This window comes from Trichosurus vulpecula, chromosome 8, assembly GCF_011100635.1.
Source record: "Trichosurus vulpecula isolate mTriVul1 chromosome 8, mTriVul1.pri, whole genome shotgun sequence".
Lineage (NCBI taxonomy): Eukaryota > Metazoa > Chordata > Mammalia > Diprotodontia > Phalangeridae > Trichosurus > Trichosurus vulpecula.
Window position 1 is genome coordinate 249,333,559 of NC_050580.1, and position 24,951 is coordinate 249,358,509.

Below are 24,951 nucleotides of genomic sequence, written 5' to 3' on the forward strand. Positions count from 1 at the left end.
CAAGAGAATTCCTTGGGAAAAAACGCTGGAATAGAAGAGACAGAAGTGGGGCTTCAATGGCCGAGCACTGGGAGTTCCTGTGTCCCAGAGGGGCAGAGCCAGCAGGGATCAACACCAGGAGCCCAGATGTACCCTTGCTCCCCCAGGGGAAGTGCCAGACACCAGCTCAAACAACAAACAGCTGAGACCATTGCTGAAGAGCAACAGTGCTGGAAAGCAACCCCAGGAGAAAAGGAGACTTCAGGCAGCCAGACCCCTCCCCCCACACCTCAGGAAAGAGAAGGCTATAATTCACAAAGCCAATAACTAGACTCACAATCCCCAGAATAAGAAACCTGGGACAGAGAGCCCTGAGACCCAAAAGCAGAAATTCATTGTAAAGCCAGGAAAAGGCTAACCAACATGAAGAAGAACACGAAAAAACCAAGGACCATTGATTCTTTTTATGGAGACAGGCACGATCAAAATACCAATTTGGAAGAGTATAGCAATGACACTACACCCGCATCTGATACCTGAAAATGGAATGTGAACTGTTCTCAAGCCCAAAAAGCATTACTGGAAGAGCTAAAGGAGGATTTTAAAAACCAAATTAGGGAGGTAAAAGAAAAAATGGAAAAAAAAAAAACACTGACAAAATCAAGTCCTTAAAAAATAAGATTGGCGAAATGGCTATGGAGATTTAGAATCTAAACAGAGAAAATGACACCCTGAGAGGTAAAATCAACAAATTGGAAAAGGAGACTCAAAAGCAAAATGAAGACAGCAACTCTTTAAAAATTAGAATTGAGAAAATGGAATCTGATGACTCTATGAGGCATCAAGAAGTAGTCAAACAAAATGTAAAGTATGAAAAAATAGAAAAAAAATGTGAAATATCTGATTGGAAAAACAACTGACCTGGAAAATAGATCCAGGAGAGACAATTTAAGAATTATTGGTCTACCAGAAATCCATAATGAAAAAAAGACCACTGACAGTATCTTTGAAGAAATTATCAAAGATAACTGCCCAGAGGTCCTAAAACCAGTCATTGAAAGAATCCACTGACCGCCCCCTGACAGAGATCCCAAATTGAAAACACCAAGAAATATAGCCAAATTTCAGAATTACAAAGTCAAGGAGAAAATACTGCAAGCAGCCAAAAAGAAACAATTCAAGTATGGAACTACAGTCAGGATCACACAGGATCTCTCAGCTTCTACATTAAATGACAGGAGAAAATGGAATATGATATTCTGAATGACAAAGGAGCTGGGACTACAACGAAGGACCAACTACCCAGCAAAATTAAGCATAATTTTTCAGGCAAGGAGATGGACATTCAACGAAATAAGGGAATTCCAGACCTTCCTGATGAAAAGGCCAGAACTTAATGGAAAATTTGATCTTCAAATACAAAACTCATGAGAGACATAAAAAGGCAAACTGGGAGAAGAAACCTCCACAAATCTTATTAATCAATAAGGGCAAATTATTTACATCTTTATATAGGATTATATCATCTTACGTATGTCAATATGTGTGTGTGTGTATATATATATATATATATATATATATATATATATATATATGTCAATCTTGAGAATTGTACAGCTATTATGACAACTGAAAGGGATACACGTAGACTGTGAATGTCTTTATAAAATAACTGATATAAGGATAAAAAACATAATTAAGAGATGTAAAGGGAGGGTTATGGGAGAAGAGGTAAGGAGGTAGTAGAAAAGGGTAAATTACATCAAATGAAGAGGCACAAAAACACATTATAGTAGAAGGAAAGAAGGGAGGGAGAAGAGCAGTATTTGAGCTTTACTCTCATCTGATCTGGTTCAAGAAGGGAATAACATACCTTGATAAGTATAGAAATCTAACTTGTCCTACAGGTAGTAGGAGGGGAAAAGCGGAAAAAAAGGGAGGGAAGAAGTAGCAAGTGGAAAATGGTAAGATAAGGGAGGGGAATCAAGAGGGAGGGTAAACTGAGGAAGGCAGTAGTCAAAAGCAAAACTTTTTTGAGGAGTGGGAGGGGAAAGGGAGAAATAAAAGCATAAACAGGGGGGAAATAGGATGGAAAAAAAGACACAGATAGAAATCATAACTGTGAATGTGAATGGGATGAACTCCCCCATAAAACAGAGGTGGATAGCAGAATGGACTGAAAACCATAATCCTACAATATGCTGTTTACAAGAAACACATTTGAAACAGGGGTATACACACAGGGTAAAGGTAAAAGGCTGGAGTAAAATATATTGCACTTCAGCTAAAGTAAAAACTGCAGGTGTAGCAATCCTAATCTCAGACAATGCAAAAGTAAAGACAGATTTAATTAAAAGAGATAAGGAAGGACACTACATCCTGCTAAAAGGCACCATAAACAATGAAGCAATATCATTGTTTAACATGTATGTACCAAGTGGTATGGCAGGCAAATTCTTAGAGGAGAGGTTAAGGGAGTTACAGGAAGAAATAGAGAGCAAAACTGTAATATTGGGAGACCTCAACCTCCTCCTCTCTAAACTTGATAAATCTAACCTCAAAATAAATAAGAAAGAAGTTAAGGAGAAGAAAAGAATTTTAGAAAAGGCAGAAATGATAGACCTCTGAAGAAAACTGAATGGGGATAAAAAGGAATACACTTTCTTCTCAGAGGTACATGGAACATACTCAAAAATTGACCATGTACTAGGGCATAAAAACCTCACAATCCAGGGCAGAAAGGCAGAAGTAGTCAAAGCATACTTTTCAGATCATGATGCAATAAAAATTATTTGTAATAAAGAACCAGGGAAAACTAAGCTAAAAATTAATTGGAAACTAAATAATCTAATTCTAAAGAATGAGTGGGCCAAAGAACAAATCAGAGAAACAATTAATAACTTCATTCAAGAGAATGACAATAATGAGATGACACACCAAAACTTATGGGATGTAGCAAAAGCAGTTCTTAGGGGAAGTTTTATATCTCTAAATGCTTGCATGAATAAAATAGAGAAAAAGGAGATCAATGAATTGAGCATGCAACTGAAAAAGCTAGAAAAAGAACAAATTGAAAATCCCCAATTACATACCAAATTAAAAATACTGAAAATCAAAAGAGAGATTAATAAAATTGAAACCAAGAAAACTATTGAATTAATAAATAAAACAAAGAGCTGGTTTTATGAAAAAAAACAATAAAATTGATAAACCTTTGGTCAATTTGATTAAAAAAAAGAAAGAAGAAAATCAAATTACCAGTATCAAAAATGAAAAGGGTGAAATCATATCTAATGAAGAGGAAATCAAAACAATACTTAGGAATTATTTTTCCCAATTGTATGCCCATAAATTTGACAACCTTAGGGCTATGAATGAATATCTACAAAAACACAAATTGCCTAGGTTAACAGAAGAGGAAGTAAAATTTCTAAATAATCCCATCTCAGAAAAAGAAATTGAGCAAGCCATCAATGAATTCCCTAGGAAAAATTCTCCAGGGCCAGATGGTTTTACATGTGAATTCTATCAAACATTTAAAGAACAATTAATTCCTATACTTTGTAGAATATTTGGGAAAATAGGTGAAGAAGGAGTCCTACCAAATTCTTTTTATGACACAAATATGGTACTAATACCCAAACCAGGTAGAGTCAAAAGAGAGAAAGAAAATTATAGAGCAATTTCCCTTATGAATATTGATGTAAAAATTTTAAATAAAATATTAGCAAAAAGATTGCAGCAACTTATCATAAGAATAATATACTATGACCAGGTAGGATTTATTCCAGGAATGCAAGGCTGGTTCAATATTAGGAAAACTATTAGCATAATCGACCATATCAACAACAAAACTAGCAGAAACCATATGATCATCTCAATAGATGCAGAAAAAGCCTCTGACTAAATACAACACCCATTCCTATTAAAAACACTAGAAAGCATAGGAATAAATGGAGCCTTCCTTAAAATTATAAATAGCATTTACCTAAAACCATCAACAAGCATTATTTGTAATGGGGATAAGTTAGATGCATTTCCAATAAGATCAGGGGTGAAACAAGGATGTCCATTATCACCCCTAGTATTCCATTTGGTACTAGAAACATTAGCTGTAGCAATAAGAGAAGAAAAAGAAGTTGAAGGAATTAGAATAGGCAAAGAAGAAACTAAATTATCACTTTTTGCAGATGATATGATGATTTACTTAGAGAATCCTAGAGAATCAAGTAAAAAACTACCTGAAATAATAAACAACTTTAGCAAAGTTGCAGGATATAAAACAAACCCATGTAAATCCTTGGCATTACTAACAAAGCCCAACAGCAAGAGACAGAAAGAGAAATTCCATTCAAAGTTACTGTAGACACTATAAAATATTTGGAAGTCTATCTGCCAAGACAAACCTAAGGACTATATGAACATAATTATGAAACAGTTTTCACACAAATAAAAGTCAGATCTAAATAAATGGAAAAATATTAGTTGCTCATGGTTAGGCTGAGATAATATAATAAAAATCACAATTTTACCTAAATTAATCTATCTATTCAGTGCCATGCCAATCGAACTACCAAAAAAATATTTTACAGAGCTGGATAAAATAGTAACAAAATTCATCTGGAAGAACAAGAGGTCTAGATTATCTAAGGTATTAATGAAAAGAAATGCTAGGGAAGGTAGCCTAGCCATATCAGATATTAAAATGTACTATAAAGCAGCAGTCATCAAAACTACCTGGTACTGGCTAAGAAACAAGTTGTGGATCAGTGGAACAGGATAGGAACACAAGATGGAGAAGTCAACGACTATAGCTATCTACTCTTTGATAAACCCAAAGAAGTCAGCTTCTGGGCTAAGTATTCACCATTTCACAAAAACTGCTGGGAAAATTGGAAAATGGTAGGGCAGAAACTGGGCATAGACCAATATCTTACACCATATACCAAAATAAAGGCAAAATGGGTTCATGATTTAGGAATAAAGGCTGATGCTATAAGCAATTTGGGAGAGCAATGAATAGTTTACCTATCAGATTTATGGAAAAGAAAAGAATTCATGACACAACAAGAGATAGAAAGCATTACAAAATGCAAAATGGATCATTTTGATTATGTTAAATTGAAATGTTTTTGTATTAAAAAAGCCAATGCAACAAAGATTAGGAGGGAAGCAGAAAATTGGGAGAAAATCATTACACCCAGTCTCTGATAAAGGCCTCATTTCTAAAATATACAGGGAACTGAGCCAAATATATAGGAATACAAGTCATTCCCCAATTGAGAAATGGTCAAAGGGTATGAACAGGCAGTTTTCAGAGGAAGAAATTAAAGAGATCTACAGGCATATGAAAAAATGCTCGAAAACACTACTGATTAGAGCAATGCAAATTAAAACAACTCTTAGGTACCACATCTCTCCTGTCAGATTGGCTAAAATGAAGAAACAGGAAAACAATAAATGCTGGAGAGGATGTGGGAAAATTGGAACATTGTTACATTGCTGGTGGAGTTGTGAACAGATCCAGCCATTCTGGAGAGCAATTTGGAACTACCCCAAAGGGCTATAAACATGTTCATACCCTTTGACCCAGTAATACCACTTCTAGGGTTGTATCCCAAAGAGATCACACAAGTGGGAAAAGGACCCATATGTACAAAAATATTGATAGCGGCTCTTTTTGTAGTAGCTAAGAATTGGAAATCGAGGGGGTGCCCATCAATTGGGGAATGGCTGAACAAGTTGTGGTATATAAATGTAATGGAATACTATTGTGTTATAAGAAATGGGGATGATATGGATTCCACAACAACCTGGAAAAACTTACACAATATAATGCTGAGTGAGTGGAGCAGAGCCAGGAGAACATTACATACAACCACAGATATATGAATTCTGTGACGACTAACCCTGACAGACTTGGCTCTTCTCAGCAGCACAAGGTGCAAAGACAACTCCAAAGGACTCACGATACAGAATACTATCTACATCCAGAGAAAGAACTATGAAGTATGAATGCAGACTGAGGAACACTTTATGCTCGCTTTTTTTTCCCCTTTTTTTTCCTCTCTTTATTTTTTGTTTCTGGGGTTTTTTTTTGGTTCTGTTTCTTCTTTCTCATGATTCATTCCATTGGTCATAATTCTTCTCCACAACTTGACTAGTGGTGTACATAAGTTCAATGCGAAGTTATACGTAGAAGATATACCAGATTCCATGCCATCTTGGGGAGGCGGGGGGGGGGGGCGGAGGGAGGGAAGAAAATCTGGAACTCAAAATTATGTAGAACCGAGTGTTGCAAACTAAAAATAAAATAAAAAAATAAAAAAACCAATAAAAAATAAAATGTCATTGGAAAAAAAAAAGATCTAGCAGCTTCTACATTAAGGGATCGAAGAGCTTGGAATATGATATTCTGGAGGTCAAAGGAGCTAGGATTAAAACCAAGAATCACCTACCCAGCAAAACTGAGTATAATACTCCAGGGCAAAATATGGATTTTCAATAAAATAGAGGATTTTCAAGCATTCTCGATGAAAAGACCAGAGCTGAATAGAAAATATGATTTTCAAATACAAGAATCAAAACAAGCACGTAAAAGTAAACAGGAAAGGGAAATCAGAAGGCACTTACTAAAGCTGAACTATTTTGTTTACATTCCTACATGGAAAGATGATATTTGTAACTCATGAGACCTTTCTCAGTATTAGGGTAGCTGAAGGGAATATGTGTATATACATAGACGGCACAGGGTGAGTTGAATATGAAAGGATGATATAAAAAAATAAAATTAAGGGGTGACAGAGGAATATATTGAGAGAAGGAGAAAGGCAAAGATAGAATGGGATAAATTATCTCACATAAAAGTGGCAAGAAAAAGCAGTTATAACAGAAGGGCAGAGGGGGCAGGTGAAAGGAAATGAGTGAATCTTGCTCTCATCAGATTTGACTTAAGAAGGGAATAACATGCACACTCAGTATCTCACCCTACAGGAAAGTAGGGGGAAGGGGATAAAGAGGGGAATGATAGAAGGGAGGGCAGATTGGGGGAGGAGATAGTCAAAAGCAAACACTTTTGAAAAGGGACAGGGTCAAGAGAAAAAGTGAATAAAGGGTGATAGGATGGAGGGGAAATATAGTTAGTCTTTTACAACATGACTATTATGGAAGTGTTTTGCATAATGATACATATGTGGCATATGTTAAATTGCTTGCTTTCTCAAGGAGGGTGGGTGGGGAGGGAAGAAGGGAGAGAATCTGCAACTGGGAAATAAGATATACAGGCAATGGGGTATGGAAATCTATCGTGCCCTACAAGAAAGTAAGGAGAAAGAGGATAAGCCGGGGGGGGGGGGGTGGGAGGTGGGGTAGTGGGATGATAGAAGGGAGGGCAGACTGGGGAAAGGTACAATCAGAATATATGCCATCTTAGTGTGGGGGGGAGGGTAGAAAGGGGGAGAAAATTTGTAACTCAAAATCTTGTGGAAATCAATGTTGAAAACTAAAAATATTAAATGAAAAAAATAAATGGCAAGAGGGACAGATTCAGAAAAATCTAGAAAGACTGGATGAATTCATGCAGACTAAAGCAAGCAGAATCAGGAAAATATTTTCATAAAAATGATTATGACATTGTAAGGGAAAACAACTTTGAAAAACTGGAGAACTCTGATCATTGCCAGACTCCAGAAGACTGATGACGCTGTCAAAAAAAAAAATCATCAATCATTTAGAAAATACACAGAAGAAAGCAGGTATTCCATGACTTCAAGACTTTAATGCTCCCTCTCCTACTCCATCAAAATACAGAAGAAGTTTTCATGTTTAAACAAATCTGCTAAACAAATATAACCTGGCCATTTTCTAAGGCTCTACACCACCCAATATGGGGTTCTCACATCAAAGAAGGCGCTGTGCTCTAGAAATGAAGCACAAATGCAGTAGCTCAGAAGAAACATGAGATGCACAAATTCAGAGACATATTCAAACCAAATGTTCATATAGACTACCTGTGCCCAACTTGTACTAGAGCCTTCCAAGTTCATATTGGTCTAATCAGCCACAATTGGATACACTATACCTTAACTCCAGCATTCTTGACACGCTTTACATTTCAGTGGTTTACAAGCACTTGGTTAGAAGTGGGTCACGAGATATACCTACAGTGCAATTTTCAAAGATAGCCGCCTCCAAAAAATTACTGGTGAAGGTCAGGCCATTTTCATTTTCTTCTCTATGAAACTCCATGAACAAAATATTTGATTCTGAAGGGCATTCGCTAATTTATCTTCTCTCTTCATCCAATTTATTCCCTTTCATGAGGCATCAAAAGGATAAACTAGGAGATTCATCAGTTTGCATCAATTTCCAAACAAAACCAAAACTAGTGAGCTAAAAGCAGCACAGAAATAAGGATAAATGGGAGGGAAAATTAAAAAAAAATACAAGAAATACACAAACAGCAAAGGGAATTTTTTTAAAAATATAGTCCTATTCATTTACAAAAGACTACAAAGAAAGAAAAACATTCTATGGCTTACCCCTAATGGAGGAAGACCTTCAACAACATTCTTCTTTCCTGAAAGAATGTCCAACACAGGCCTCTTTTTAAGAGAATCCCTTTTCATTCTATAGCGTCCCGATGTTGTGAGGTCAGACTCTGACATCGATGGAGTCAAAAACCCTTCTCTTCTAGGCACCTGGGCTTCAACTATCACATGAACTGGACTGATGGCTCTTACTGGCTTCTCAGTCTCTAGGATATGTGACTTTGGCTCAAGAATATGCAAAGCGTTGGGCCCAGGAGTAACAGAACCGTACGGGTAAGCAAGAAAGGGCTCTTTAGAATAACCACCTATCCCCGAGGAACGCTGTGTGGTCTCATCAGGATGAGGAGAGAAAGTGGTACAGGCTTTACTTTCTTCCTCGAAATCTTCTTCTTCTTCTTCTTCACTGCTATGAATCAGCATGGTGGCATCTGAAAGAGATTTCTTATGACCGTATCTCACATTTTCCTGCTCTTCATTTTCCTCTTGTTTTGTCCTTTCTATGAAAACATTCGGCTGAGAGCTAGCTGCTATGACCCGGGGCACTGCCACGTCAGCTGCAGAGGCAGACATAGTTCTCTCTTTAAGCTTTATTCCTTCAAAACTATGGGTCAATCCAGCTATCTCAATGCTGTTCCTCTTCTGTAACTGAGCATGCCGGGCTGAAGTCAAGGGTTCACTGACCTCCTGCAGAGAATGGGCAACTGGGAGACTGTCTTCTTGGAACGTCTGCACTGAATGGTGGACTCGCCTTGTGATGAGATCTGGATTGCTACTGCTGATATACAGATGTCGGGATAAGTCTGGGGTGCTATTAGCAGGTCGTGGATATGGGTAAGGTGGGGGTGGTCTATAAACCTGTGTTTTCATGATGTTGGGAGCTGGATAATCCTGAGCCTGAAGTTGTACATTAGTCAACTCAGGCACACTCACAGCTCCGACCACGGGTCGCCTCTCAGCAGGGTAGGGGTAAGGAGACTGGCTATGAAAGCTGTAATTGAGATTGAATGGATAATGCACTGACTGCGGAGAAGTAAACTGAGCACGTTCTCTAATTTCAGGCTGACTGTAGACCAATGCATCAGGCCTACTATAAGCATAGGAATTGCCAATATTGAGATTTCTCAGTGAGTGGCTCTGCCTGTCAGCATGGCTTACTCCCCTGTTAAGCTGCCTCATCACCGTTTCATAATCCGGAGTGGGGCGATAGGATGGTGGTATCAGGGCACTATGTCTATGCGATGGAACGTAGTCAGGTCTCATAACGTCACTTCCAGTAATGCTTGGGTTGGAGGACATTGGTGAGGGTTGCAAGAAGGGCTGTGGGTTATTTAAAGAGTTTGTGCTGTGGGCGCTGTAGACGCTCCCATTGCGGATTCTTCCGTTGTAGTCAAGCGCTCTATCTAGACTTGTCTGAGAATGGCAATAATACCCATTCTGGTTGTTCACAAAGAGGTTATCTGAAAAGAAAACATTTAAGATTTATTTCAAGCTAGACACTTAAAATGCATCAATGTTAAGATTTGATGTTGAGATTTGAGAATCAAAAACACTGCCACAAACTGCACCCATTTCCTTAACCTCCCCCCCCAAAAAAATCAACAAAAAAGATATAATTTCTACAAATGTTACAAACTTGCTGCTAAAACAATAGGGCAGTCACTTCAGAAACCATCTTCCTTTTCTGAAATTTGTAAATTTGTGTCTTTCTGTTAATTAGTAGACATTTAGCACTGGGCAAGGGGCTCAATGGGAATGTATTTTATTTACAAGAGGACTAGTTTGAAAAGAATTCTTTTGGGGTTTAAGTGATCTACAAACATGAAAGTAAAAATCTAATGACTTGTGAATTTTATTCTAGAGGAACTGTGCTGTTCTTAAGGAGAACAGCAACAGTGAATTAGAATAACTAAGGGTCTTCAGCGCTTGTCTTTCCTTGTGATTTCATCTATTCATTACTATATTCCTCTGTATCTGTAGGATATGAATGAAATCTTCCTTAAAAAGGTAGGATGTAGAAAATTATCCAAGATCTATGAGGCACTATAGTAGAACAGAAAGAGTGTTCGATTTGAGTCGGAGAACCTGGGTTTGAGTTCTTGCTGTGGTCAAATTCATAACTACCAAAAGAAACACCAAGAGAAAGCAGGCAGAGCCAATTGTTCTGGGACTAAATATACCCAATCCTCATTAATTCAGACTAACTGGGAGAATATATTATCTGAACTAAAAGACCAAATTGTAAAATATTCTTAAAGAATAAAAGAGGTAATATTTTTCGAGCATGTATATTAGGAAGGATAAATAAGTGTGTGTAAACCCAGTGGATGTCACGCTTTGAAAAAAATATTTGAGATGATTTGTAACTGGCATCTAAAAGTAGCAGCCTCCTTGTTGTCAGCCTCTGCTTATGCTTCAGCTACACTGTTTGCTTGCAAACTGAGACTTATAAAGTTCCTGAAAACAGCTCATGCCCCTAAAAATTCTCCCTGAAGTTCAACTGAAGTCCGAATTAACAAAGATCCATTGTTTAATCTAAGCCATTTCAACCTCAACTACAAGGCAATTAGGTAGAATGGTAAATAGAGCGCTGATCCTGGAATCAGGAAGATCTGAGTTTGAAACTGGCCTCGGACACTCACTAGCTAAGTGACCCTGGGTAAGTCACTTAACCTGAGATTTCCTCATGTGTAAAATAAGGATAATAATAGCACCTACCTCCCAGAGTTGTTATGAGGAGCAAATGTAAAGCGTTTAGTGCAGTGCCTAGCGCTAGGGAAGTGGTGCTGGTGGTGGTGGTGGTGGCGATAGTAGAAGTAGTAGTAACAGTAACAGTAGTAGTAGTAGTAGCAGGAGGAGGAGGAGGAGCATTTGTTCTCAGCCAATCAAGAGTCAGCTGTGCTCCTCTAAAACAAAAATACATACGAAAGAATGTTTGGCAAAAGCATGTCTATAAGAGCAGAGAAAATAAGTGATTTATAGATTAGACAGATACACAGACAGACAGATTAAACAGGCAGATAAGAAACATGTATTGCACAAAAGGAAACTATCAGAAGAGAATACAAAAGACGTACAGGAAGGACAGCAATCGTGCAAGATTCATAAACACTGCCATGCGTCTGACAAGCGTTCAATGAGTCAAAGTATTAAGTTCTCATGGTGTGAATTTGGTAGACAGTATCTTGAAACCAACTCCTTACACACATCACTTAAAAACCAGCCCAATTTTAGAATTAAAGTGCGTGAACTCTTGGACAGAAAATATTACCTGTGGTCTTTTCCGAACTATGTCTGAAAAATATTTCTTGAATCAAATACAAAGGCATAATGTTCTTGTACTTAGCAGTTATTGAAATTTGCAGAGGTGAAATGCAACAAAAATATGAAAACATCTATATGCAAATTGTACAAACACACTGGTAGATTATCACTTGAAAACTGTCAGATTTACTGTACATAGGAACATTCTGATCTTTAAAAAGCATCACAGCCAATTAAGATAATAGCGTTTATCTAGCTTTACAGTTTGCAGAACACTTTGCCTATATTCTCACATTTGATCCTCACAATAACACCTTATTTTGCAGATGAGGAAACTGAGGCTGATAGCATTTAACTGCCTTGCCCAAAGTCATACAGCTAGTAAAGCGTCTTAGGCAAGACTTGATCTCAGACCTTCCTAATTCCAAGTCTAGTGGCCTACCCACTATATATCACAAAGCTAAAACAGTAATCACATCCCATAAGCAAAACTGAAGTGGAAAATTACATTTAAAGCAATTAGCATCTACATGACACCTATCTTAATTCATACTTTTGAAATGGCAAAGGCAGACCATAACAGATTTAGAAAGTAGCCGAACCAAAATTTGTACATTATTAACAAAACATGCCTCCTCATCAAAAGGGTGGAAGAGAATTGATAGGCACGCTCAGAGTATGATCAACAGGTCAAAAACGTAGAGAAATACTTTTGAAACAAACTGCTATCCCTTCACTGAGCAATGGTAAAGGCTGATAACAGGCACACACCATTGGATTACTTGAATGTAACAGAAAAATGACTGGCCTTCAGTTCCGTGAAATCCAAAAGCCCTCCATGATCAACACTTGTAGGAACACTGCCAACATGTTGACCAAGAAGCATTAAAAAAAAAAGGAGCTGAATCATGTGAATTTGTTTCTTTAAGAATGGAAAGGTTTATGATAACAAATCAAGACCAGTTCAATGCCATCAAAAATTACAGAAGGGCTATCCTTAAGGAGGTTGGACTTGATGATCCATGCATATTATTTAAAGAAATGGTATCACCCCTATAAAGACATCAATACAGGCTATTAAAGCTCAGCCCCTACCAAGTCATGACATAACTTAGTGGCTAGAATTATGCATCAGAAGTGTTTAGTCTTGCAATGACTAACATTAAAACGTGTTTAACAGGAATGTATGTGTAGAGCCCATGTCACATTGCATACCATCTTGGGGAGGGAGGGGAGAAAATTTAAAACTTATACAAGTGAATGTTGAAAACTGAAAATTAATCAAGGGGAAAAAAAGAAGTGCTTACACCTTCATAGACTGACAAATGACAAATCCCCATACTAAATACATAGATCTTAAAATATCCTTGAGACTTCAACTATGAACTGTACTGGAACCAAAACATTATCACAGATTGAAGCGTTGCCCATAATCTTCCAGACATTGATCCATTAAAAACTTAAGTACGATGGTTTTTTTTGTTTTAAATAGATATTGACTTACAAAATATGCAGTCTCTACACTGTATTTAATGAAAAGCTTTCAGAATACAGAAACCTAGTGGAAGAAATCCAAATCATGTGGTAAACCACCTGCCACAGAGTTGAAGGATTTGAGGGACAATACTTGTTATAAGGAAGGGCTGCATGTTTTTTTCACGGGTACAGGGGAAATTTAAGAGGGATAAGACTAGTAGTAGTGATGTTTAAAAGGAGAAAAGAAAGAAGAGGGTCATTGCAGATTCTTTTTTAATGCACAGAAGATAATAGAAGGTTGAGAAGAAGATATAAACAAGCAGGTCAGCTCTGAAATACAATTAATTTATTATATTTTTTATAAATGCCAACTGTATTAATAGATTCATGATAAAGCTGAATAGCTGAATTAATAGGATAATCTTTTCTGTCCTATGTATTTGGAACGTTCAAGTTTCTGATGTTTGTCAAGTTCAGAATAACATAAAAAAAATCACACAGGAACAAGAGACGAGTGACATATAATCTTCATCATTCTATCCACTAGTTGTGTTGAGGATGCACTTGGAAAGCCCACACAGAAGATGAGCTTATGGTCTAATACTGCCCTTCAGTTTCAAAAAGCAATGACTCATCTATGCAGTTATCCACAGAACATTAAATATGAACGAGTAAGAGCAAGACGGTGACTTACATTAGGGTATTTCCACCTAAACACCTTTGAAGAAGATGAAAAGAATGAATTTTCTATAATAATAATAATGAGATGAGGATAATAATGACAACTGATATTTACATTGCACTTTATAGTTAGAGAATATTTTCATGTGTGATATCACATTTGATCCTTACAACAATATTGTGATATAGGATATACAAATACCACTATTCCTGGTGACCGAGCTGTTAAGTGTTGGGGCCCATACGTGATTGCAGGCCTGGCTTGAGGACAGTTCTCTTTCCATAAAACTAAATTTCCTCTTTTTTGTATGTAATCCATTTAATTTACAAGTGAGTGGCCTGGAACGGATGACCTCTAAGGTCAATGATTCTTAAAATCATAGCAGTTAGAGCTAAGAGGGGACTTGGAGGCCATTTTGTTCAACTCTGACTTTCCCCTCATTTTCCCAAGGAGGAATCCAAGGCCCAGAAAACTTCATAAAGGCGGTAAGCAGCAAGGCAGATACAAGGACTGATTCCAAATCCTACACTCTTCCTAGCACACCATCATGCCATAATGATTATTATGACTGAGTTCTTTACATTGTGCTAAAAAAAAAGGGGGGGAGGTATATTTCAATATACATTTCATACTGTACTGTGTTCCTAAGAGTTTCCAACAAATTAACTGCATATGATTTGGGCAGTATAGGGAGAAGAGAACTCTTGAGTGTAATTCTTTTAGTTCTCCAATTTGGAGATACCTATAACCATAGTGGCCAATAAGAGCCCTGACTGGTAGTTATGTAGGTCTTCTTATTCTATTAAATGAGGCCTCGTGGAAATAATACAGACTTACCTTGAGAAGAAGTATATGGTTCTGTATAATGTCCATTGTAATGTAACTGAGGTGGTGGAGGCATCACATATGGCTGTGGCTTAGGCTAAGAAATGAAATTTTGCAAAACAAAACATTAAATCCTCCATGTTTTACTAAGTGTCATTGTAACTGACTAAAGTTTCTGCTCAGGAACTATATCTTTCCCTATGCTAAAGAAGCTGTTTATCTTTCAAGCACTTGAAAAATACCAAGAGGCAGCCCTTTTCATAAACCAACACTGAATTTTTTATTGTCAATTATATTCCCCAAGATAACTTGTAGTTGAAAATGAAGATGTTGTATAGCATTACAAAATAAACTATATTTGATTAAGTTTGGGATTATATGACCGGCCCAGGGGAGGTTTTTTTTTCATTCGCAGTTGTTCAAACATAAATTAAGTGCTAAATCACTCTCAATCACATATTTTCTAGGAAGCTCTAGTTCCTTCTTGGCAAAACCTCCAGCATTCAAAAATCTATTCATTAACAATAACTAATCAGTCAAAAGAATAATATTTGACAAATAGTAATAAATGAAACATATATATTCATTTCACTGAGGAAGTAGGCTTTTAAAACCTGACCACAGTAAAAAGATTTTTAAAAAATCAAACTTAAGATAACTTCATCTCCTTACCAGAGACATCCTTGATGAAGACCTCCTCCTAACAGGATTCACTGTAAGAGTCTGAGTTTGCCTAGAATTAAAAAAAACCAACATATTTTTAGAACAGTCATACAAAATTCTACAAGAATAAGCCAAAATAAATAGACATTTCAAAAAAGCACATAATCTTCTGCTGCTGGTAGGGATGGAGTGGGAGAAGAATATAACATTTCCTCTTCTATTCAATCAATCAACATTTACTAAGCGTCTACTATGTGTCAGGCACTATGTTAATCACTAGGGATACAAAAAGAAGCAAAAGACAGGCTCTGCCCTCAAGGAGCTGTCCAGCAAGGTTTGTACTTGTGCCACTCCTGCTCTTCAAGCCAAAGCATTTGCAAGAGACAACACTAGTTTCTTTTAAGTTACTGGCATTCTGACCATTCCCACAAATGGGGAAATGAAGTGGTGGGAATATGTGTTACTTCCACCATACGTTCCTGAGTCAGGTTCTAACTTCTTGAAGAAAAAGAAGCAGTCTTTGAACATAAAAAAATCTCATGCTCATTGACAACTAATAAAAGATAACTTTATTATATTTCATAACTTCAGTCAAAGTGACTAGATCTCCCAGGGCAAGGGAACCTGCATCAAGTTACCTGCATCACAATGATGAAATTCAATACACAGTACATTCATGAACTCTACACTTAGCGGGGGCGGGGGGAGAAGAGGGAGACACCGTTCTTTTGTTCTTGCTATTTGTTTGGTGTAGCTCCCCCAGTGGAGCAGAAAGATGAGAAAGGATGGGAAAGAGAGAAAAGAAAAGGAAGAAGAAAAAATTTTGACAGGCTTTCATAGATGGAGAATCTGGGGAATCTGCATATAGAAGATATGAAAAGACAAGATTTTAAAAAATCAGGTCAAGAGGTTGTTTTATCTTGATTCAAAAACTTTGTTATGTTTTGTTTGGATGTTTTTAAAAATTGCCTCCCAATAGCTTGGATGTTTTAACTCTAGGCTTTATATAGGAGGCAATTTTTGTCAGATAGAGGTAATTTGTCCTGAGTATGATGATTTCTTTGGAAGCAATTCAATGTGAATTCAATGTGACCAAATAGACAGCTGAATGTTTTGAACAGAGAAGTGAGAAAGAAGCTTAAAGCAAGTGAGGAAAGAAAATCTTCAAATAAGGAAGGAAAAACAATCATGGGATTTTTACCACAAATTTGCAAACATGCGGAAATAATTCAGGCTTTTTTCCTTTCTTTTTGTTTTTTATGAGAAGCAAATAAAGAATCTGGAAACTTATAAGTGGATTATAGATCTCTATAATTTTCTCTAGGGTTAGTTTGGAAGTATTAGAATGTAAGTTCCTTGTGAACAGGGATTGTTTCATTATTTGAATCTAATGGACATCTAATAAATACTTGCTGATTGACTGAAGCATTCAAGTCTCTCTTTTGGCAGGTCCAGGCAGAACAGAAATAGCTAATAAATGAAGGAAGGTGACTGACTAAAAGGGCTTTCAAAGACAATCTGACCAGAGATTATGATACAATGAACATGTCCCAGGAAGGTTTTAAGTTAAGAGATTCAGGATAGATTGTGAGAAGCATGAAGATAGAGAACTAGATTAAAACTAAGAGTAATTAAGGATTAGTAACAAATGTACCTACATAGAGTAGGCACTTGTGTTGCTTTAAATATATACAAATATATAATATGGTATAGTATAATACTATATAATACAATATAATTTCTACATGATTTTATATTTTATATATTTATATAAAGTGAATAGCAATACTGGTAAAGGCCATGCTTAGCCATTTTAAAAATAGTATTTTTCTTTAAAAGCATAATTTTAATGACAACTCAGATTTAACTGGCACTTTAGAATGCTAGTTGACAAAGAAACTTTCTTGCATGAAACTGTGATCGAATGTAGGAAAAAAATCACAAATTAAGGGAAAATATGCTAATTTTTGTTCTCAAAATCAAACATGCTCTTGGAAAGTCCGACTGTTGAATTACACGCCATTCACTTGGTGGGTAATTTATTGCAGGCAAAGAAGCTAGAAGAAAATAACCAACTCTTTAAATGTTGGTGGGGTCACCCCTAAGCTTAAAGCATGACAGGAAAATGAGGACAGAACTCGTCACCTCTATTACAAGAGTTGGTCTCCCAGCCTCAAGTCTCTCCCCACTCTAGTCTATCCTCTGTTCATCTATAAAAGTGATCTTCCTAAGGCATAGCTGAGATCTTAGTCATTCAATCAACTCCAGGGATTCCCTAGTGCCTCCAGGATCAAATTTGAATGTTCTTTTGCATTTAAAGTCCTTCGGAACCCAGACCCTTTCTACCTTTCTAAACTTCTTTTACTTTACTTCCTCTTCCATATCCTCTGCAAGTCCAATAACCCTGGCTTTCTCAAACAAGACACTTCATCTCCACAGTCTGGGAATTTTCCTTGGTTATTCCTCCATACCTGGAATTCTCTCCCTCTTCATCTTTGCCTCCTGACTTGCTTCAAGCCTCAGGTAAAGTCCCACCTTCTATGAAAAGCTTTTCCCACTCTTCCTTAATCTTAGTGCCACCTCCCAAAATTATCTCCAATTTGTCTATGTCACTTTTTCAGAGTTGTTTATATGTTGTCTTCCCAATAAGATTGTAAGGCTCTTGAGAGCAGGGGCTATTTTTTGACCTTTTTTTACCCTTAGGATCCCTAGCACCTAGCACGGTACTTGACACATAGAAAGTGCTTAATAAATACTTTTTAACATGTTGACTTGACCTGTCCAAAAGAGTGTGTTTAATATTACTTTAAGAATAAGCTTTTGCCATCTTGGGGTGAGGGGGAGGGTAGAAATGGGGAGAAAATTTGCAACTCAAAATCTTGTGAAAATTAATGTTGAAAACTAAAAATATTAAATAATAAAAAATGTCTTAAAAAAGAATAAGTTTTTGTTTCTTTATTCTCACAATCTCAAATATCAAAGGTTTAAAACATGTATAATTTTACTAGAAAATTTGACAACAGCTGATTTCTATATAAGGTTAGATATTTTTAAGATTAAAAAAAATGATGAGACTTGTGATTTCCACAATAAAGGGAACTCTTTGCTGAGGAAACTCCCTCTTATTGATGTGGATTGATACCTTCTCAGAAGTTTATGGTCTCAAAGTGTTGCCTACAGCACTGAGATTTTAAGTGACTAGCCCTGAGTCACACGGAGGCAGGCCTTGAACCCAGTTCTTTCTAGCTTCTAGATCTTCACTCTAATCATTATGCAACACTGCCATTCTATAGGTGTTTCTAAAAGCATAAAAAAAGTATAGTTCTATGTTTTGTTTTGTTTTTAAACTCAGTGTGGCCAATTTTTTTGTTATTTTCTTTTTTTGTTATTATTTTTTAGAATGTTTTTATTTGGCAGGCATTACTCTAGCAATGAGGAATCTTAAAACATTGAGATGCTAACAAATATAATTGGCCAGATGGGGCCCCAAGTAAGCCATTTGCATTTGCATTAGAGAGCTTCATATATCTGCTAACTAAATAGTCCATTCCCTGCTCTTTTAAAAAATTGAGCATTTTATTTTCCCCCAATTACTTATAAAAACAATTTTTAAACATCTGGGTTTTTAAAAATTTTGAATTCCAAATTCTCTCCTTCCCCCACCTTTCCCCCTCCATTGGGAAGGCAAACAATTTGATATAGGTTATTTATGTGCAGTTAGTGTGGCATATTTTTTAAAGAAAGGTGCCAGGAACAAAAATTCTTTATTCTTGACTTCAATGACTCTTTGTTTAGTCCTATCAAATCATTTTTTTTAATGTTCCATCTTTGTTTGCTCCCATATGTTCCTGCCTCATAAGGCTCATGAAAAGCATTATTACTGTTTACAAAAGTATTCTGAGATGCTCTGTGTGGTTTTCTAGAGAATATTACTAGAGCGGCCAAATTATAAAGAGAATAGGTAATTAAATTAGTCATACAGTATAATCCTTAAACATAACTTTTTCTCATAATTTAATGCTGTCCTCAAAAGTCAAAATCAAACAAGGTCAAGTCTTATAGTCAAATCCTACCAATTAGCCTGTTTGGAACAGCCCGTTTGAAATAACAGAAAATGAAAGCTTATTAAGAACTTACATATAGTAAATGACTGTAATCAGGGTAGTGGGGCTGAATACGTCAAAGTCTGACAGCATCCTTTAATAATTTCCTTTCAAGGTTATTTTAGAAGACTAGGCAATCCAATCCAATAAGAATTTATTTCTTGGACTGCTGGACCCTGCCATTCAAAGCATTCCACAACTGACCTCCAACCTACCTTTCTAGCTTCTCTTACACTATTCTCTCTTGGTATGTGACATATTTTAGCCAAACCGAGCTATACTCTATTCTCATGTTCTCAATTCTCATATTCTCTTGTCTCTTCCCATACCTGTGGCTTCTGCTCACAGTATTCCCTATGCCTGGAATGGATTCTCCCCTCTGCCATGCGTTGAACTGCTCCTTCAAGACATAACTCAGATGCCACCTTCTACACGAAGCCTTCTTTGTCACCACGACACCCCACCCCAACTTCACTGCTGTGTGAAAGTGATCGCTCTAGTTCTTTGCCTGAAATTATTTTTGTACTTCTCTCACTGTCCCTTGCATCAATTATTTCCATGTTTTCATTTCCCTCAACAAAAAATTTACTTCTAATATCCTTAGCACCTGATATGGTTCCTTGCTTTCAGTAGGAATTTAATAAATGTTCATTAAATAACATTCATTAAAGTTGGTCTTATAGGACGACTTTTAATATCTTTAGGTGCAAATACTTTAACAAGTATGAAAATGCTTTGCAAACTTAGATTACTACACCCACGGAAGAAATTATCATATCATCATTAATATTATGAGGACATGTTAAAGTTACCAAGTATAAACGCAATTGGTTCTTTTTCAAGGTTGACTGGATTCTCCAATTATTTACCTAGTTTTTAAGGAATAAGCTAGGATTTTGACTTCCATTCACTATTTTAGCCCATAAAAGTTGGCCTGGGACAATACATAAGGCCTTTAACTTTTTTTTTATTTCCCATTTCTTAACTAGACACCAACATTTAGAGCTATGATCACAGAATCATAGCTAAAGCCAGAAGAACTCAGAAGTGATCTAATGCAAGCCTCTCCTTCTACAGATAAGGAAGCTGAAGCCCAGGAAGATACATAGGGTGACAGAATTAGAGAAGGAAAGGAATCAGGAGACATGGAGTCTAACTTTCTCATTTTACAGGTGAGAACACTATGGCCCAAAGAGTTTAAGTAATTTGCCCAACATGACATGGATAGTAAATGACAGAGACAAAGTTTGAATCCAAATGCTCTGAACCAAACTGAAGGCACTGACTTCTGTTGTTTGAAAATATTCCCCCACTGGAATTGAGGCCAGTCTTTGCCAAAATAGCGTTCTATCCCCCTCACTGGTTTAGTAAGAGGCTTACTTCCAACCCAGACACTGAAGTTGCCAGAGACTCAGTCAGAAAACCTCTGCCTACAAACTCCCACAGTACATCAGTGTTGCTGCTGTAGCCCAACCTGGGACGGAAGTGAAACTCTGGGTATGCTAAATACAAAATTCATAGACACAGAACTCAAGTATCAGCACCCACACAATGTCTATTTTGGCACCCCAATTCCACAGCACCCTGTATAGAGGCTTACTACACCCACCCCTAAATGACATATCTATGTAATTTTTTTAAAGATATCTTTTCCTGGCCCAAAAAAAAAATTAACTTGAAGAAACCTCTCTAATCATTTCTAATAATCTAAGCACTTTCTCCTTCATATCACTGTGCTTAGAATTTACTTTGGGATCTGACATTCTAAATTTGGTATACAGGCAAACAGTTTAACAGGTAGTCAAGTTTTGAGAATTTTATAAAGGATTTACTAAGAATATGGAAAATCACTGATTTGAAAAGCATAGAGTTCTTGAAGGGAACTAGCGATATGATTTAGAGACTGGATTTCAGAGCACAAGAAAAAAATGTAAAGCATTTCTCACAGACCTTTATGTTTTGGTTTGGGGTTATTTTTTGGTTTGTTTTTTAGAACCTGTGATTTCGCTGATATTCCCAGTGGGGAAATAACAAAACATCCTTTAGAAATTCAGGTAGTACCTCCTTCAGCAACTTAAGGTCTCAGAGATTTGCCTGGAGCACAGAGAGGTTAAATAACTTCCCCAGGTTCAACCAGCCAGGAAGTGTGAGAGGCTAGACCAAATGTAGGTAATCCTAACCCTGAAGCCAGCTCTGTGTCTCACCATGCTGTCTCTCACATGGAAGTCATATGCATCTGAGATCTACTGCATTAAAAGCAGATGCCCTTTCAAGATATTTAAAGAATGAGGTAAGAAAAATTTTACTTTCATTTGACCTTTCTTTTGAATATACTAAAAGTCATAAATGTGAAAGGGAAAAAAAATCCTAATGGGGGAGGGGGAATTCAGTGTTTCTAAATGAAGGAAAAAAGGCAGTAATACCAGAGAAAACTTAGATAAAAATAGTCCAGAAAATGACATCACAGATAACATCTCTTCATTCTTTATCACATTCCAGAGTACTTCCTTAATGTCCATTAGCTCATTTGATTTTTATAACAACCCAAGGGAGGACATTTGTCAAGTCCATTTTACATATTTTTAAAAATGAGATCCAAAAAGTTTAAATCATTAATCTAATTCTGATAAGGTTAAAGAACAATGGAATTGGTTGCTGAAATGTCTCTTTCTTGTTAAATTTACATAAACAAAAAGGACAAAGCCAAAATGCCATTTCGCTATTAAAATCCTGGAAGCCATTTGGTCATTTGCTGAACAATTAGAAAGGGGCCCTGGTTCTATGTGCTAAGAAAAAATTTTCCATCCAGTTCCTTTGTGTAAAGTGAATTGATTTATCAAGCTAAAAGGTTGCCCAATAACACGATTAACTGAAAGGAAATCCAAATTTGGGCTCAGGAAAGCTAGTACAGTTCCATAGCCTCCACAAATTCATTCCTATGTAAGAGAGGGGCAGGACCCGGGCCTATCTTTTCATTGATGCAAGCTACACCCACAACTCTCTCTACCAAAGTAGATCAGCACCTTCCCTGCAATTTACAGTCTTCAAGAGCTTCCTAGAACACTAAGAGGTTAAGTGACTTGCCCAGGGTCACACGGCATGTGTCAGAAGCAAAACTTGACCTAAGGTCTCTCAGGTCTGCAGGAAGGGGTCTCAGTATTGTTATGACACAATATTGAACGAGTTAAATATAACAATTAGTTGAGCTCTTCAAAAGAAACCGTATATGTAAATTCAATTTTTTTTTCAGGTTTTGTGATTTCTCCCCCCACCTCACTCTAAAAAAAATGTCCAAAACAAAAAATTAATTTATTTCACATGGGTAAGCATGTTACTGAGCCAGATCACCAGAAAATCAAGTCCAAGAAAATAAACCTTAAGTAATTATGTGAGGCTACTTTATAGAAATAATGTGATTTACAATTTGGAAACCTGCCCACTAAATGTAATTATTCTACATAAAATGGAATATTTTCTCTTCTATGGTTGTAATAAGGCATAAATGTGCATTTATTTATATTCAGCATAAAAGAGATGTACTGGAAAAATTATATTAGACACACTGAGTCATTTTACTACAAGGTAAACAATTATTTTTGTTTTTTTCCTCTGAATATTAAAATCACTATCAGGAAGCTGTGTGTCACAGTACTTTTTAAAAATAAATAAATAAAATTTAACTCATAAACTAATACTGATGCATATTTCAAGCCATTTCTTTTCTTGACATTGTTCAAAATGAATAATTCTCAACCTCTTCTGTCACGTGAGTAGCATCTTACATTATAAAAATTCTCCAGTACAATTTAATCTCCCTGAGGGTCAGTTTTATCTTTATATCTTCAAGGCCTACCATATGAAGGGTTTCTGAAAAATTTTTATTGCATAGAATAAATTATGATTTTTGAAGACATTAGTGTATGTATATAAGCACTATGCTAACATGACATAAGTACCATCTTCATGTTCGTCATCTTTCTTTGGCAGTTCCCCAAATGTAAATGTTTTAAACATTTTTAAAATAAAAATTGTTTTAACTTTTCCTTCCTGAGACTTGTTTCTTTTAAATCCCTATTTTCTTAGTAGGCTTTCATCTTTAAATCTACAGTCTTTTTGCATGATTCTTTCCTTACTTTTCTCTCTTTGTGATTTTCTCAGCTTTACTGACATAAATTATTATACCCTCATGGTGGAAAGGAGGAAGGAGAAGCCCATAACTTTAATTTGGTGCTAGTAAGAGTGGTGTCTCACTGGATGTAGCACTGGGCCTGGAGTCAGGAAGACTTGAGTTCAAATCTGGCCTCAGACACGCACTAGCTGTGTGACCCTGGGCAAGTCACTTAACCTCTGTTTGCCTAATTCACTGAAGAAGAAAATGGAAAACCACTCTAGTATTTTTGTCAAGAAAACTCAATGAATAGTACTGGCATGCAATGGTCTACTGGGTCACGACGAGTCAGACAGGACTAAACGACAACAACAAAACGAGAGTGCTGGGCCTGGAATCAGGAAGACCTGGGTTCGAATCTGGTCTCAGACACTCACTAGGTATGTGACCACAGGCAAGTCATTTTCCCACTATTTGTCTCAGTTTCCTCAACTGTGAAATGGGAATAGTGATAATACCATTTCATCCTGGGTTTTTTTTAATGAAATATCTGAGCTTTATGACCTTTTATCAAGCTTGAAGGACTTTTTCACCCAAAAGATTCTTTTTTCAGCTAACAGAACAAAACACAACAAGAACAGGAGAATTAAAAAAACACACTAAATATTTCACATCAAGCTACACAACTACAGAAAAATCAAATAAGTACCTTTGGCAAGTTACTCAGTTGGTGAACGAGCACTTATTAAGTGCCTACTATGTGCCAGGCACTGTACTAAGGGCTGGACGTAGGCACTATGTACAATGTAGTTTGCCTCTACATAACCCACCTATAGGTTGTTCTCATTTATAACCGGTGCAGGAGAAGAACATGATCAGAAAAAAACTTGCACACAACCTGCCTTTCTCTCCCAGCACTGGAGTCTTTAAGAGTGTATCAAATCGCCTGACTCACAAATAACCAAGGATTCTGTAAATCTGGGTTTACAAAAAACCAACTCCAGGGGAAAAGGCAGGTATTTTGTATTCTTTATCTTTGAGTAGGAGAAAGAGAATACTGCATTTATACATCATAAATACTGATAAGGTCATATCCTTTAAAAATGTGTTTCAAGTTATTGGCCATATATGAGGTTGAAAAAAATCCTGAAAAGAGACAGCATGCTACCCTGGAAAAAGTGCTGGATTTAGAGACAGAAGACCTGTGAGTGTAAATCCTGCCTCTGTTAAACATCTACCTCTGCAACCCTGGGTGAGACACTTAACTTTTCTTGGCTTCAATTTCCTTAGCTATAAAATGAAGTT

The 24,951-nt window shown here is 36.6% G+C and overlaps 1 protein-coding gene across 1 annotated transcript in view; it reads right to left on the reverse strand.

Moving 5' to 3' along the window:
* PTPN21 (protein tyrosine phosphatase non-receptor type 21) overlaps nt 1-24,951 on the reverse strand; it is a 129,508-nt gene that overhangs the window by 35,380 nt on the left and 69,177 nt on the right. Inside the window, exons 11-13 of the mRNA XM_036734453.1 lie at nt 15,445-15,505; nt 14,785-14,869; nt 8,520-9,985 (exon numbers count right to left, since the gene is read on the reverse strand). Of these exons, the coding sequence (XP_036590348.1) occupies nt 8,520-9,985; nt 14,785-14,869; nt 15,445-15,505 (1,612 nt within the window). The remainder of the gene's footprint in view (nt 1-8,519; nt 9,986-14,784; nt 14,870-15,444; nt 15,506-24,951) is intronic.